General features: G+C 44.2%; 1 protein-coding gene across 1 annotated transcript; it reads right to left on the minus strand.

Moving 5' to 3' along the window:
* Positions 1-469: 469 nt before the first annotated feature.
* dnmt1 (DNA (cytosine-5-)-methyltransferase 1) lies at positions 470-13,777 on the minus strand. Its single transcript, XM_070847513.1, has 34 exons — positions 13,592-13,777; positions 13,111-13,147; positions 12,384-12,491; positions 12,051-12,291; positions 11,875-11,947; positions 11,705-11,789; positions 11,562-11,602; positions 11,429-11,483; positions 11,243-11,326; positions 10,492-10,601; positions 10,283-10,401; positions 10,088-10,180; positions 9,834-9,985; positions 9,389-9,576; positions 7,532-7,715; positions 7,309-7,406; positions 6,866-7,013; positions 6,664-6,779; positions 6,380-6,581; positions 5,928-6,061; positions 5,660-5,839; positions 5,341-5,565; positions 5,059-5,251; positions 4,624-4,714; positions 4,386-4,526; positions 3,979-4,261; positions 3,731-3,872; positions 2,653-2,819; positions 2,357-2,534; positions 2,051-2,246; positions 1,792-1,955; positions 1,542-1,658; positions 840-933; positions 470-756 (listed from the first exon to the last, which is right to left on the minus strand). Exons 1-34 carry the CDS (start codon positions 13,636-13,638, stop codon positions 722-724), a joined length of 4,521 nt encoding a protein of 1,506 aa, XP_070703614.1. The 5' UTR covers positions 13,639-13,777; the 3' UTR covers positions 470-721.
* Between the last annotated feature and the right edge of the window lie 806 nt (positions 13,778-14,583).

Below are 14,583 nucleotides of genomic sequence, written 5' to 3' on the forward strand. Positions count from 1 at the left end.
GACTGCTAAACGCAGGAACGACTCATTGAATTCTGGCCAAACCACATTTTAGTGCTAAGTGCTAAACCTCAACAGTACCTGAGCAGATATCTTTTAGCATTTAGCTAAAAAAAAAAAAAGTGTTTCCAGGATGCAAAATGTCTTTTACAACTTTAGTCAACTGATTATGAAAAGTGATGTTTTCATTCTACTAGTCTGAAAAAACCCATTAGGAAGCTAAATTGCTCAGTGATCACAAAGAGACTAATGTCTCACCAAGATGTTTGCAAAAAAAAAAAAAAAAAGCCTTTGGAAGCAGTTCTGCCCAACAGCATTAAGATACTGAAGAAATAGCTCATATCTCCAATTTGAACAGCAGTTTAAGTCTTTGCTTTGTTTAAATCCAGCTGTGTGACCAGGTGAAATAGAAATGGCAGCCCTTAAATACTAAACTACCACCTCAGAGCCAATTTCAGCACATCGTGTCAAATAATTTCATAAGAGCTTTATTTGAAACATTACACATATAAAAACTACATACAATTTTCCCACATGGGGTTAACAATTCCCACCAACAACATGATTAAAAGCACATTTAAAACTCAAACATGGAATGGCACTGCACAGAATGTCCGTGGCCACGTGACACAGTTGAAAGCCAGCTTATTTAAAAGAAATGATTGCCTGGCGCGTCGGCGTCAGGATTTGTGGAACCGATTCTTGCTGGGAAAGGAACCAGGGACTAGTCAGAGACCTCCATCTTCTCCTGTTTGATCTCTGTGGGAGGAAAAAATACATCTGTGTGAGAATCTGATCAAGTGTTGAGTGTCAGGAAAAGTGTAATTAGAGCTGTGAGTCACCTGATGCCTGTTCTTCCTTCATTCTCTCCATGACGCACTTCTTTATCTCCAGGCCGATGGCCCTGGAGAGTGGGGGGGGCACAGCGTTTCCAACCTGAAAATCAGGAAGAAATTACATGATGGTCTGTGATGGCAAAAAGCTGACAGTTTAACAATAAGTGTCATCTGGACAGCTGATGAGCTACAAATGCTTGTCATGTTTCTGACAACATTATGGAAAAGATTCCTTCATAGTTTGGCCTGGAAGATCTTTTGTTTAACCAAAACCAGCCATTACATTGCTCGGTTAAAAGTCACCAAACTGACAAAAACACTGTTGGATCTGAACAAACAACTCAAAACCACAACAATCACACTAACTGGTCAGTGCAGTGGGAGACCTGCCGATTTTGTCAATGGAGTTGTTACACTTAGTATATCATTCTTTTTGCCACTGACAGACTCAGATTGTTCTATTTTAGTGGATATACTTTGATACCTATAAAATTCAAAAGATTTAAAAAAAAAAAAAAAAAAAGACACTTGATGAAGCCAAGTACAGTAAAGTCTATTTTTAGTCTCAACTAATTTCTTTGGAGAATATAATCACCGTCAGAAACATTTAAAGACAGTGAACATAGTGGAGAATCTGACATCTGACTGCTGTGAGTGCAGGTAGTGAAACAGCACTAACACCCCCCCCCCAAACACCTGGGATGTTACCTGTCTGTGTTTGTCCAGGATGTTTCCAAAGAAGCGGTAGGTGTCGGGGAATCCCTGAGAGCGCGCACACTCCCTCACGCTGACCACTCGGTGCTGCTCAGGATGCAGCACGCGGCCCTGCAAGTAAAAACACTCCGATTAAAATCCAATCCCATCGGAGTTTTAACAGAAGGGCAGTTTCACAGTATGGTAGCAAAGATGGGCCCTAGAAACATTTTGACCGTTAGTGGTTTTGTCCATGTTGATGTACCTGCTTGCCCATGGGCTCAGGGTTGGTGACGGTGGTGCTGAAGAAGCCGTCCCACTCCAGCCTGCCGTAGAGTCCGGCCCAGTGATTGTGGCGGTTTCCAGTGTGGGGCAGACACCACGGGATCAGGGTGTTAAACTGCCTGTCCGCAGGGTCGCATGGCTTCCCTGAAACACACACACACACACACAACCTCAGATGTCTCCACATTAGACATGTGAGCTCTGTCACTTCATTCGAGTAGAAAACTCGAGCTACACACCTCCTGCACAAGTGCAAACACCCCTGAGTGCACCAGTGCTGCTGCGGCCGTTCTTTTTGTCAGGGTGGGTGTAACGCAGTTTCTTGGTCATGGTGCCGTCTCTCAGCCGGACCTCGATGTTGGGCAGGTCCCTCCAGTCGGAGCCTGGAGCCAACGGGATGTGGCGCATCCGACCCTCAACCAGGGCGCTCATGTCCTGAGGGCGCAGAGACCTTTTGTTATAGACTCCGTGGTCGACTTGTCGGGCTGATGTAATGTTGCAATACTGTGCTATTGACAACAGAAAGCAGGTGTGATCCAGCTCACCTTGCAGATATGATCTCTGAGGATTGGCTGATACTGCGTGCCTCTGATCTGCCTCTGGAACCAGGACTGAGGCTCCCCGTTGTAGGAAATCTCCAACGCGGCTGCACCGTTGCGAATCTCTGGCAGGTCAGACATGGTGTCTCTGACAGTGATGGTTCTGTAGATTCCTCCATTTCCTCTGTTGAACAGATCAGAACGATGCCTCAGTGTAATTTCACTACATTTTCTAGTTGAGCTGTGCAGGTTTGAGAGTTACAGACCGATAAAAAAAGTACAGCAGAGGACGTTTTCATTACCGTGTGACGTTACTGACGTATTTCTTGTCGTCCACCGCCACACTCAGAGAGCAAGCTCTGGGAGCAAACACATGCAGAGGCTCAGGATAACGAGGCAGCTCCTCCCCAGGAGCAGCAGCCAGGATGATTGCCCTGCGGCGGGTCTGGGCAACACCGTACTGACCAGCCTGATGAGTGGGGCAGCGGTGAGCATGTTAGTGGTCTAGTAAAGCCGACTTCAGACAACATAAAAACACCAGCACGTGACTATTTCTTACTAAACAATCTGAGGGGGTGTGGTTAAACAGCTCATAAGGAAATACAACCTCCGACACGGGGCTGCAGGAGGAAACGTGCTCTAAATATAAATGAACAGGCATGTACATCACATGGGAGGTAGGAATTATAACCTAAAGAACTTGTAAAGGTCAGATTTTGAAATAATTTGCATTTCCCCCTCCCCATGTTTTCTCCAAATTTGACTGCACATGGCCACAGAGACATCAGCTGGTCTGAGGACTGCTGCTTTAAAGCCTTGAGTCTGTCATTATAGCTGTTGCCACTTTGTAACTAACCAGATGAGGGGGCCTTTGCAAAATGAGCCTCTGAAAGTACAAGGGAGTCCCGCCCTAAAGCACACCCTGCTTTATTGTCTATTTTACTCTACACAGTTTACCAAATTAACATCATTCTGTATTGAGGAAGACTCAAGTAAGACCATAAACTCATTAGGAAAATGAGTATGGAGGAAATACATTGAGTGAGAAGTCAACTCATTTTCATAGAATCAGACTTCTGTTTGGAGGCAGTGGTGTCGCCCCCTGCTGGACATTAGAAAGAAAGCAGGTTTATGGCTCCTCTCAGACACAAAAGCTACGTCCACTTCTTTTATCCAGTCTGCTGCTAAAAGCTCACAATGGGAGAATATAAACACTTTACAGGAGGAAGCGCATGGCTTTAAATGTTTTGCCGGGCATTTTTACTTGCTGATGAGGCTTGAACTTCACACGTGCAGAGGTAAAATGCCAGTAACCCTGATCCCAAGCTTAAAAACCACACTTTGGAATAAATATCACCCAGACATCAGCATCAGACCCACCTGAAGGACACCAAAAGTGCACTGGTAGCCCATGCGCACCAGACAGCGTAGAGTCAGCTTCAGCACCATGGAGTTTTTGAACGACACAAAGTTCCTCACATTCTCCAGCAGGAAGAACTTGGGTCTGTAGTAATCACAGTAACTGCAAAAGAAGAGAAAAACGTTTTAAAAAACGTGCTGCAGGGAACTTGAAACATGTTTAAAGTGAACCCATGTGTCGAGATGAGAGCGTGCTCTCAGACACCGACCTGAGATAAGAGACCACCAGTGAGTTCTTGAAGGCAGAGTAAGTGCGAGAGTTGAAGCGGTTCATCCCACTGAACCCTTGGCACGGAGGCCCTCCACACAGCATCTCCACGTCGCCCTTCTGAGGCAGCTTCTGGCCGAGGGAATTGGTCTTCTCTCCAGACATGACCAGCTTCAGCAGGACGTTGCAGTCCTCGGTGAACACTGTGGTGCCGGGGTTGTTGAGCCTGAAGGCCTGTGCTGCAGGCTCCCACATCTCGATGGCCCACAGAGTCTCAGAGATACCTGAAGGCAACCCGGCGGTCAGTCACGATTACAGCACTGCACCCAAAGATAAAGCTGCAGCTGCTCGTACTATAAAATCTATTGTGGATTTAAAATGTATTTCCCAAGCAGAGCGAAGCCTTACCAGCCTGGTGGAAGCCTTCAGAAAGTCCGCCGCACCCGGAGAACACATCCAGTGTGCGATATTTGGGCACTTTAACACTCTGTGGTTCGTTCTGAGAGTCCTGTGCTTCCTGTGCAGCAGACGCCTTTCCTTTGCCTTTACCTTAGAAGAATAATGGGATCATTGCATTAGCATTTTGGAGAGCTTAAAACTGATTTTATATAAAAGTAGTGTTGTTATTGTATGTCTGTATTTTCACCTTTTCCTTTGCCCTTTCCTTTGCCTTTATGAACAGCAGAGCGAGCGTGATTTGGAGGGTCTTCAAAGCCCTTTGATTTTGCATTATAGGCCTGTGAGGGGAAGAATGTGTAAGAATAAACATGCTGATTTGTTCAAGTGTGGGCATTTTGCTTATTAAGATATTATTGAATTGTAAAGATTGTAGATTTTTCATACGCTTGATGTACATTACTACTAGGGTTGCAAAATTCCAGGAATATTCTTTCATTGGTATTTATGAGAATTTAAAGGGAAATAACCAGAATAAAACGGGAACATGGGACTTGCTTGTGCAAGCTGCAGAGATGTTTGTCTAACATATTTTGTGAATTCATGTACATTTGATTGTATATGGAGGAAAACAGAGCCACAGTCTCTGAAGTTACTGCAGATGCCAAAGCATTAACTACTGTACCTCCAGGAAATAGAAGCGGTCAGGTCCACCGCTGGAATAGTCCTGGACCGACTCGTTCAGGTCTTCTCCGTATTCTACTTGACAGCGGCCGAGCACCTCGGTCATGCTGACGGTCACTTCTTCATCACTCCAGTACAGCTGATTGATGTCTGTGTGGTAACTGGCTTTGACACCTTTGTGAGTATTCTCAGGTCTGGGAATGAAAGCGAGACAAAAGTTATTTCTGAACAAGATTTTTACATTCTGAGTGACAACTGGTTTCATTTGTGATGTTTTCTTTACCTGTAGAACTTGTAGAGTCGCAGTTTGACCTCTGACAGGTCAGGTTTTCCGTTGCTGCGCCTGAGACAGAAGATCTCCTTGATGCGTCCGATGCGGAAGGGCTCTGGAGCGTCCAGGTTTGACCCTTTGATGTAGTCGGAGGACTTCCTGTAATATTCTGGATACAGCTCCTCGTCCACATCCTCTTTCCTGTGGGAGCGTTTCACTGGACTGGCTGGCTTCACGCTGAGACCCAGAAACAGAAGCACCGAGTCTCATGCACAGTTTTCTTTATTGTAAAAGTTTGAGTACATTAAAAATTTTGAATCTCTTCACTCACCTGAAATTAAAAGCCTCAGGGGGCAGGTAGACACTGTCTCCCACCTTGAACTGCCCCCGCTTATAGCAGGCCACAGCATACAGAGCCTTGGAGTCGTGGTCTTTGTCCACCAGGGGTTCCAACACACAGGGAATTTCCTGTTCCTCTCTCCCTGTGGTCCTAACACAGCTGCCACAGAACCTGGAAGCAAAACAAAAGGAACATTTCCACATGGTTAAAAAAAGAAGAACGATCATGTGTGCAGTATAAATGTGGGGACGGTGTGTACCTGAACTTGTTGTCCTCTGACTGAGTGGTCTTGGGAGGCGTCTCAAAGCGAGCAAACTCTGTGTCGTACCAGAACTGATAGAAGAAACTCTTCCCATCATCCTCGATCACCTTCAGGTCAACATCCATGCCACCCTGAAATACAAGAAGTCATGGTTCACAAGGCTTTAAGAGTAAAATTCAAGCATTTAAGTAACTAAAGCAATAAAAGGCTCAAAGAGTTTGGAAATTTATCTCCACATCTTGATTGTCACAACTGAAACATAAGATACCTGTATAGGATTATTTAATGGTTACCAAGTTTTAAATGTGAGTAAATGAAATACATGTAAAGTGCTTGAATCTGCATATACTCAAACCTTGACAACAAAAAATTAAAGCATTTCCCGACCTTCAAGACTTCATATAAACCCTACAAGTATGTATAGGTTAACAGGATGCCACTTAACTCACCTCCATAAACCAGTTGTTAGATGGAGCCTTATACGTGACGTTAACTTTGCCTTGCACGTAGTTGAGGTGCATGTCTTCACACTCATCCACGATGACGAGCTCCAGCGGATCAGAGGACTCTCCCAGCACCGTGTGAATCCCACGCCGGAACCAGTGAGCGTGGAACATCTTTCCATTGTTGTCCTCCCACAGCGATGTGATCCTGAGCAGGAAACACATTGTTAGATTTATACGAGCCACAGCGACAGAGTCTAAAAGAGTCTAAGAGTCTAAAAACGTCACACCTTGCCAGATCGAGGGGAATGCTCGGATCCTCTGATGAAACCGAGACGTAGTCGCCCACCTCCAGCACCTCATCGTTCACACAGACCTTCCTGTAGTACTGCTTCTTCCCCTCAGTCTGAGCAGAGTTGGAGGGAAAAAATAACTAACAAACTCATGCATGACTCATGTTTGTAACAACCACGGACGAGGAAAAACAAGTACCTGAACAGACTCTCCGATCCACGTCAGTTTGCACTGGGACTGCTTCTTCCTCTTAGCATGAGAAACCTTTTTGGCCTTCTCCACTGGAACATCTTCCTCTTCGATGTTCTCATCATCTTCAGCCTCCTTAACAGCAAGGTTTGGGCATCTAAACAGAGTTGTGTGTTCACAGAAGAGGAATTAAAGGACCAGACAAGTGTAACACTACATAAAAGAATAATTCTTGAAAGTTTCTGAAACAAACATTTTTCCTCATCCATTGATCTGGATTGACAATCCAGCACTAATAAAAGGTACCGATACATCAGTATCAGTTACGCTCCATTTGCAGGTGTTCAATACACAGCAAGCAACTAAACTGACACCAAGCGCAAAACCATTGCTAACATACATCCAGAGGACTGTCCTCCCTGTACAGAGGTCGTTACTCTGCACACACTCACCTCCTCTGCTTACAAGCCTGCTTGCTTTTACCACTGCCTCCAAATTTTATCATGTCCTTGCAAGCTACACACTTGCCACAGTCAGGAGATTGGCAAACCTGCAGACAGACAAAGAAAACAGACGTCGACTGTTAACAGTAACAAAAGGAGGCAAATCAGACGCACACCAGACCCTGTTGAATTAGTATTTTGACAGCGGAGCTTTGTTTTCACGGCCGCTCACCTCACAGACACCACAGCGCTGTCTTTTGATTCCACCACTCTCTTTGTCATTCTGCTCTATCTGATCAGCAAAGAAGGCGTCAAAGATCTGGTGCACCAGCTTGGTGGTGGTCGCTTTAGTCGGCCCCTTGCTGTCCTTCTCGATCTTTGTCGGGTGGCGGATGGCCTGTCTTCTGGCGGCTCTCCTGTCAATAGAGTAAAGTTTGTGTTCAGAGGGGGGGCGTTCCCTTTTGGCTTGGCGAAAACACCTGATGATATGTGGAGCGATGGCACTATGAAGCCCCTGGCCGTCAACACACCACAGCATCAGGCCATGCAACATAAGAAACAAGCAAACAAAACCAAACAGACACAGTAAAGATGTACGATGCAGAGTTCCCGTTAGACACAACTGGCCAATTAAGTTCTTGCCAAACGTAACAGCCTGCGCAGAGTTACAATTACAGGTTTAGTCTCTTAACGCTTTGGTCTCATCTGGCAACAAATGTGTTTCTTTCCCCTGTCCTGTAAATCATAATTAGGGCTGCTCTAATGATTCAGACAGGATGAACTGGTCTGTGACGTGCCGTTTGCCTCATTAAAAATAATGTTACAAAGAGAACCCTCTCCTACAGAAAGCCGGGGTGTAACTTTTTGTATTAATGTAATTAATGCAGGGAATAATACATTAAGCTCAAGTTTAAGAGTCATAAAATCAGCATCAAACAGGGCAGTTTATCTACATAATGCATATTTGTGTCATCAGTGATTGTAGCAGTTTGGATGTCCCACGTTCAAACTTGTTGGTGTGAAAGGACCGTTCAGCCCAGGTCTTATTGTAGCATGCATTAAGCTCAGTGAGAAAACCCCTGAGAAGACACTGAAGTTCAACACTTCAACTGATTTTTCTTGGAGGAAAATAAATAAATAAATAAAAAAATCTGCATGAAGATCAAGTTTGAACTGGAAAACGACTTCCCTCATCTACTAGTTAGCCTCTAAAGTCACTCCAGCCAACTGGACTTTATATTGCACCTTTTTTAAAAATATCTCAAGTAATGAAAACTGCAGCATAAAAAAAAGCAATTTTGTATGTTTGAACAAGAACAGAATTTCATTACTATTGAATGAAGTGAAACACGATAATCCTTAACTTTGTTTTTACATTTAATCTCTACTGGTTACTGTGTTATGAGGCCAGAATTATTATAAAAATGCCAGGCAAACTAAATTAAACCACATTGTAAAGCCAAAATATAAAAATTTCCAGCGTGAACTCTGGTGTAATGCTCTTTTGGTCCATAGCGCTTGTAAATGCTTCACACCAACACACCACAAAGCTCAGGATGCATTCACAACAAGGCCTACCTACCAGTACAGCAGCATGCTGCGTTAGGAAATGTCAAAGGAACGTTAGACATTAGGGAGAACAAGGAGCGAGGAGCAGAAATACAGGAATATAAGCAAAAAAAATGAAAAGAAAAATGGATAACTTCAAAATCCTGAGGCATTTGTGTTGGGAAGGAGCTGCAGCTAGAAAAGTGGGTGGATGTGGAGGTTTCATTTAAGGTAAACATGAAGCATGTGTGCTGCTCATGTTTGTTTTTGACAGTAGATATGGAAAATTTACATGTGTGGTACAATAAATTGACAACATTAGAGCAGATTAACTGCCCTGGAGGGCCAAGAATGTGCAGGTTTATATTTAAAAGACACCATTCTTCCCAATGTTAATTGTTAGTGAGGAGTTGACTTTTATATGGAGTCTAATCCTGCATACTGTTCCCTTAAAGGCTGCGTAATGAAAGCCAGCGCTCTGGAGATCTTTGGCATAGTTTCGCAGTAAGAAGGATCCAAGTCATCATAATTTCAGCTGTACCTCTTCCCCAGAGTGACTCCTGCAAGCTTGATCAGGTCTCTCATGCAGGGCGTGACAATGATGGGCTGCTCGTCCGAGTCGCCGGCCTCGTCATAGCTCTCCACCTGCTCCACCACAAACTGGGCGTGGCGCAGCAGCGTGTCCTCGGTGAAGCAGTTGAAGTTCAGCCCGGCAGGAGGCACAGTTGTCTGCAGGTAGGGGAAACAGAAGTTCCTGGTAATGTGTGCCGTGCTAAAGACCTGCACATAAGGCTCAACACTTTCCAAGTATTGTAAAGACTATTCATTAATCGGTAAAGTGTCAAAGACAATGAAAGGCGTCCATCAAAAGGCAGCAGAGCCTCAAATATGCAAACTAACGTGTCCTCTCTTCATGCCAGAGGCTCCAACCAGCAAAAGGTTACACGTTTACTTTACAAGCTTTTTCCATTCATACAAATCTTTACCTCGATCTTGTTGAGAAGGTCCTCATAAGTAGCGTCTCGATTCTTCTGGAGAAATTCCACCACAATCTTGCTCATGTAGATCTTCTCCTGCATCAGTGCAAAGATGGCTGCGTACTCCTCACTGGACTGCATCAGGATGTAATCAGCAAAAGCTGGATAACGATAAAAAAAAAAAAAAAAGGATTAGTACATCATGCTGCATAAAAGGTGGTAAAATAAAGTAAGACATGGGGCAGAAGTCTTAATGTTGCTACCTGTAGTGAAGCCAATTAAAGCCTTTTCGCCACCATCAAAACCGGTGATCCACCAGGCGTTGATGGGTCCAAGCTTCTTGGCAGGAACGCCACCTGAAGAAAAATAACCCACACAGTAATCATAAGATTTTCAGATAGCGAGACAAAAACAAAAACACATGTACAAGCAATGTTTTTCAAATGTGTGCACCATACCATCCAAGCAAGGGTTGTCATCATAGATGGGTTTGACAACACAGCTGAAGTAGAGCTCCACGTTCTTCTCAATCAGGCCCGAGTCAAAGGGACAAAGGTGGCCACGCTTGTCATAAACACTGCAAGACATCAGAACTACATCTGTAACTAAAGCCCATAAAAAGGCAGGAGTCACAGAAAACAATGAGGACTGATGGAGAGTCGCACACCTGAAGTTTGTAATCTTGTGCTGTGGCAGATCCTCATAGCTCTCAAATCCATCTTCATTCGAGTCAAACAGCGAGAGGCGCTCATCTGTTAACATCTCTGGTTCATCCAGCTGACGAAGAGCAGAGTCAGACATCATGACACTAAACAAAACACTGCAATATACAAGAATAACTCTGCTATATTTAAACCTAGGCTCCAGAAAGGATCCCTACAGATATAGATCTGTAAGGTCTGTTTTGTTTTACAAGAAACGGCCACTGTAGCGTGCTTTTTAAATCCACTTGACTCCATTGACAAAAACAGTAATTTTACCCTGCAGAGCACGAGTGTAGCTGGTCTCCTGCGGCTGCTTGTGTTGTGTTACAGAGTGTTGCAACCGAAGGAACCATTAACGCAATAAGACTATAAAAAAAATAAAAGTAACTGATTGAGACAGCGGTATGCCAGCAAGTCCAGATTAAAATTGCCACTCTTGTCTGAGGAGTCTGGTGGCTTTCAGAGCGATATATAATGGTTATTCTTAGTTAATCAAAATGGATCTTACAGGTCCTTTCTGTGATGTTGTCCAACTCTTCAAATAACAATCTAAGCCCATCAGTCATAATCTACTGAACTAATTCCAAAAGTTTGGAACCAACATGGAAAAATAGGGCCCAGTGTTTAAAACTGGAGTTATCCTGTAAAACAATACTGAGAACAATCATACACAATAAATACACCTTTTTAATGACAAACTTGACAGGTTCTTACCGCATTATCAGGATCCCCTTGGAAGAACTTGAGGTCAGAGTCATCCAGGTATTGTCTGCAGTCTGGACATTTGGGGGGAGGAGTCTGAAGAAGAAGAAAGATTATCCAGGTTTGTTAGTACGAAGCACTGATGCTGACAAAACATTATAAAGCTACAACACTGAGCCGAACCACCAGATATTTTACCTTTGCAGCAGAAACCGGCTTAATAATCTCACTTTTCGATTCTTCTGGCGCAGCACTGCATAAAGAGAAGGATTAGTTTGTTCACTTGTGAGCTCCATCGCCATCATTAATGTTTAGACCGCAAGAGACTTACTTTTCATCGGAGTCCACTTTGAGACGCTTCTCCTCCCGAGACTACAACAGATTTCAAAGTATGACCGATGTTACACACCAGACATTGAAAAATCGCACCAACTCTTGATGTTCTAACATCGCTGGCACATGAAAATGCCTCACCTCCTCGGCCTGGTCTTCCTCCTTCTTCACTTCAGTTTGTCCATTTGCAGCTTCTTCATTCAAGTCTTCAGACTTGCGCTTTTGACTGCAAGACAAATTTACTTTAAGAAAAAAAAAACACAGGATACAGACGCGTGTACATGTAAAACTTGACAAAAGGTCATACGCACACTTTAGAGAACATTGACATGATGGTTGGCTGTTTTCCACTGTTTCTTGTGACCCTGGTACTGGCTGGAGACTCTACAGAGAGAACAGACACTGTTGCTTTAAAACATTTCACTTGTGGATCATCTTGAAATGCAGCCTTTACATGATAAACAGTGAGAAATCGTCTAAAACTTACTTTTGGGGTCAGGATTTGCCTTGCTCCTGCGTCCACCCTTCCCTTTGGGGGCAGTTGGTGACTTGACAGCCTCCTCTTCCTCCTGTACGTCCATGGTCACGTCTTCACCGTCCTCGTCTTTGTGGGAACCGTTCGTGAAGCCGTTTGTCTTTCCATTCTGCTCCACGCCATCAACATGTGAACCGTTTTCAAGATGAAGCTCTTTTCCCAGCAGGGCCTTTACTTTAGAGATGTAGACCTCCTGAGGGAAGCACACAGCGCACATCACACACACGTGACGGGAGAAATAATGAGCGATAAAAATCCAGGATTAATAGTGGCACGGGCACCTACCATTGAGATCTCTGAGCTCTTCATCTTTTCCTCCAGGCTGGTCAGCTGGTCCTGAGCGTCGACATGCAGGAAGTCCTGCACCAACTTGAGCTTCTCCTTCACATGATCCTGGAATCACATTTTAAGAAAAGATGATCCAGCTAGAAAAGAAACTTGGGCACAATTTTGGGAGAATTTTGAAAGTCAAACAGAGAAAAAGGCTACAGTAAAATCATGATGATGATGTTTGATTTTTGAGTGTTGCATTTAAGGACACTTGCTACTCCAGCCAATAAATCCTTGACAATAATTTACATTACGTGTCTGAAGTTACATGCACTACATAAAAGATGACAGCAGCAAGACTTAAACTGACAATATCATGGCACTTTGGGGATTAACTGTTTAATTAAACAGACATTAAAGCTGAATTAATTTTATATCTTGTGGGGCATTCAGAGAGCAGCACTCTTTAATGCATGCTGTGACACTTAGTCATTATAACTGAACTAGACAATATCATAGATTTTAGATAAGTGAAATTCAATTGATAATGGAGTTTTAAAAAAGTATATTGACAATCTAACGTTACTCTCATGCTTATGGATGCATGTTCTTTGGTGTTTGGGGCCCCCAGCCTGGACAGCCAAGAGCCTCAGTAATTAGTAAGCAGCTGGAGGGGGCACATCTCGTTATGGGGATCACTTGCAGGCTGTGAAGTGCAGTGAGTTGATCCAGCAGCACCCACCTCGTCTGAAAATCCATCCTCATCCAGCACCTGCAGCCTGCAAACAGCGAACATGTCAAATCAGCGGTACCGTTAAGTGAACCAATGACAGCAAACAATCAGCGAGCACATTATCCCACCGAGGCAGTGGCAATTAAAGCAGTGTGTCAGAGAGATAGCAGCGGAGGAGGCAGCAAAACTTCCTGAGTGGCGCCAAATCTCACACGCTGCTCCATCCATTGACAGGCTAAGATGCTAACAGGGAGGGAGGGGGGCTAGCGTTAACTCTGTATGCGGCGTCAGCCCCGACTGTCAAGTGACAACAAGCTAACGCTAGCTGCAGCTGCTAGTACAGGTAAAAGGTAAAGTGAGCGGCCCAGCTCACGACCACCAGGACGCGCCTGGAGCAGCTAGTTAAACCCGGGTGTCGCTGTCATGGGACTGAGCCGAGCAGGCTAACATCTTCAGGGACGTTTATTAGCATTCACGTTACTAACGTTACCTTTTCCTGACATCCTCTGGCAGACACAGGGAAGTCCTGGATGGCATGGCAGACTAGCAGCTAGCTAAACGTAAAAGAGAAAAGAGATAAAACCGCCTTAAAATCCCGTTAAAACCGTGTTTAAACCCGCCGGTGGTTACCACAGCGACTGCCCCTCGCGTGCTGTTTCTTGCAATGGATGCTATAAGCGATTCGGGCGCGCGGGCCGTCTTTTCGCGCGGAAACCCGGGTGTTGTGGACTGTACCACTGCGGTGATCCACGGGGGAAACACTCAAAATGTGGGATGTGTTATAGCACTACTGAATGCGTTGTTTGAACGAGAAACCACATTTCCGCTTAAAATACGGTTTATAAAACACACGTATGATAGTTGTATGGTTATCTTTATTTAAATTGATAATTTGTCTGACACGAAGAGCTCACTCGACCTCCCCGCGCTGTTCGCCAGATGTTGTAGACATCTGACCAAGCGGAAGCAAACTGTTGTTTACCAATAAGCAATATTAGCAATCAATATCTACATTTCCAGGTTTTTGTATCTGCACTTTTGAATGGAGGCACTCAATGGGAGCCACTGTGGTTGCAGTGAATGAAAGAGTAGTTCTGTTTGTGGATGCCAGCAGCTGCAAATGATACAATCTCCTTGTTTACTGTGATGTGTGTTTATGATCCAGATCCTGTCTCCTCTCTCTGTTGTAGATGTAAATGTATGTGGCTTCTGTGACTTTATTTGGTTGACTTGCAGTTTAAAAAAAAGAAGAACATTGATAAAACAATCCTTTCAAATGAACAGCTATGCGCCTATTTCACCACAAGGGGGCGCCACGTCATTGATAACCTGAAAATAGGAGTCATGCAGCCAAATCATGCAGATCCCACCTGTGCCAACACTTTGCTCACATAAGCAGTGATCAGTTTTAGGCTGCTTTATCGATGTGTGTTGTGTATATATATGATCCGAGTGTGTTGTTTTTATGTGCATGTTTACTTC

Source organism: Pempheris klunzingeri, chromosome 17 (genome assembly GCF_042242105.1).
Source record: "Pempheris klunzingeri isolate RE-2024b chromosome 17, fPemKlu1.hap1, whole genome shotgun sequence".
NCBI classification, from domain to species: Eukaryota; Metazoa; Chordata; class Actinopteri; order Acropomatiformes; family Pempheridae; genus Pempheris; species Pempheris klunzingeri.

What these genes read in the sequence shown, in the direction of transcription:
- dnmt1 (XM_070847513.1), bottom strand. Translation starts at nt 13,638, where the DNA reads ATGCCATCCAGGACTTCCCTGTGTCTGCCAGAGGATGTCAGGAAAAG. An exon ending in CCAGAGGATGTCAGGAAAAG is followed by an intron (nt 13,148 to 13,591) that starts GTAACGTTAGTA and finishes CGCTGTTTGCAG; the next exon opens with GCTGCAGGTGCTGGATGAGG. An exon ending in GAAGGAAGAACAGGCATCAG is followed by an intron (nt 757 to 839) that starts GTGACTCACAGC and finishes TTCCTCCCACAG; the next exon opens with AGATCAAACAGGAGAAGATG.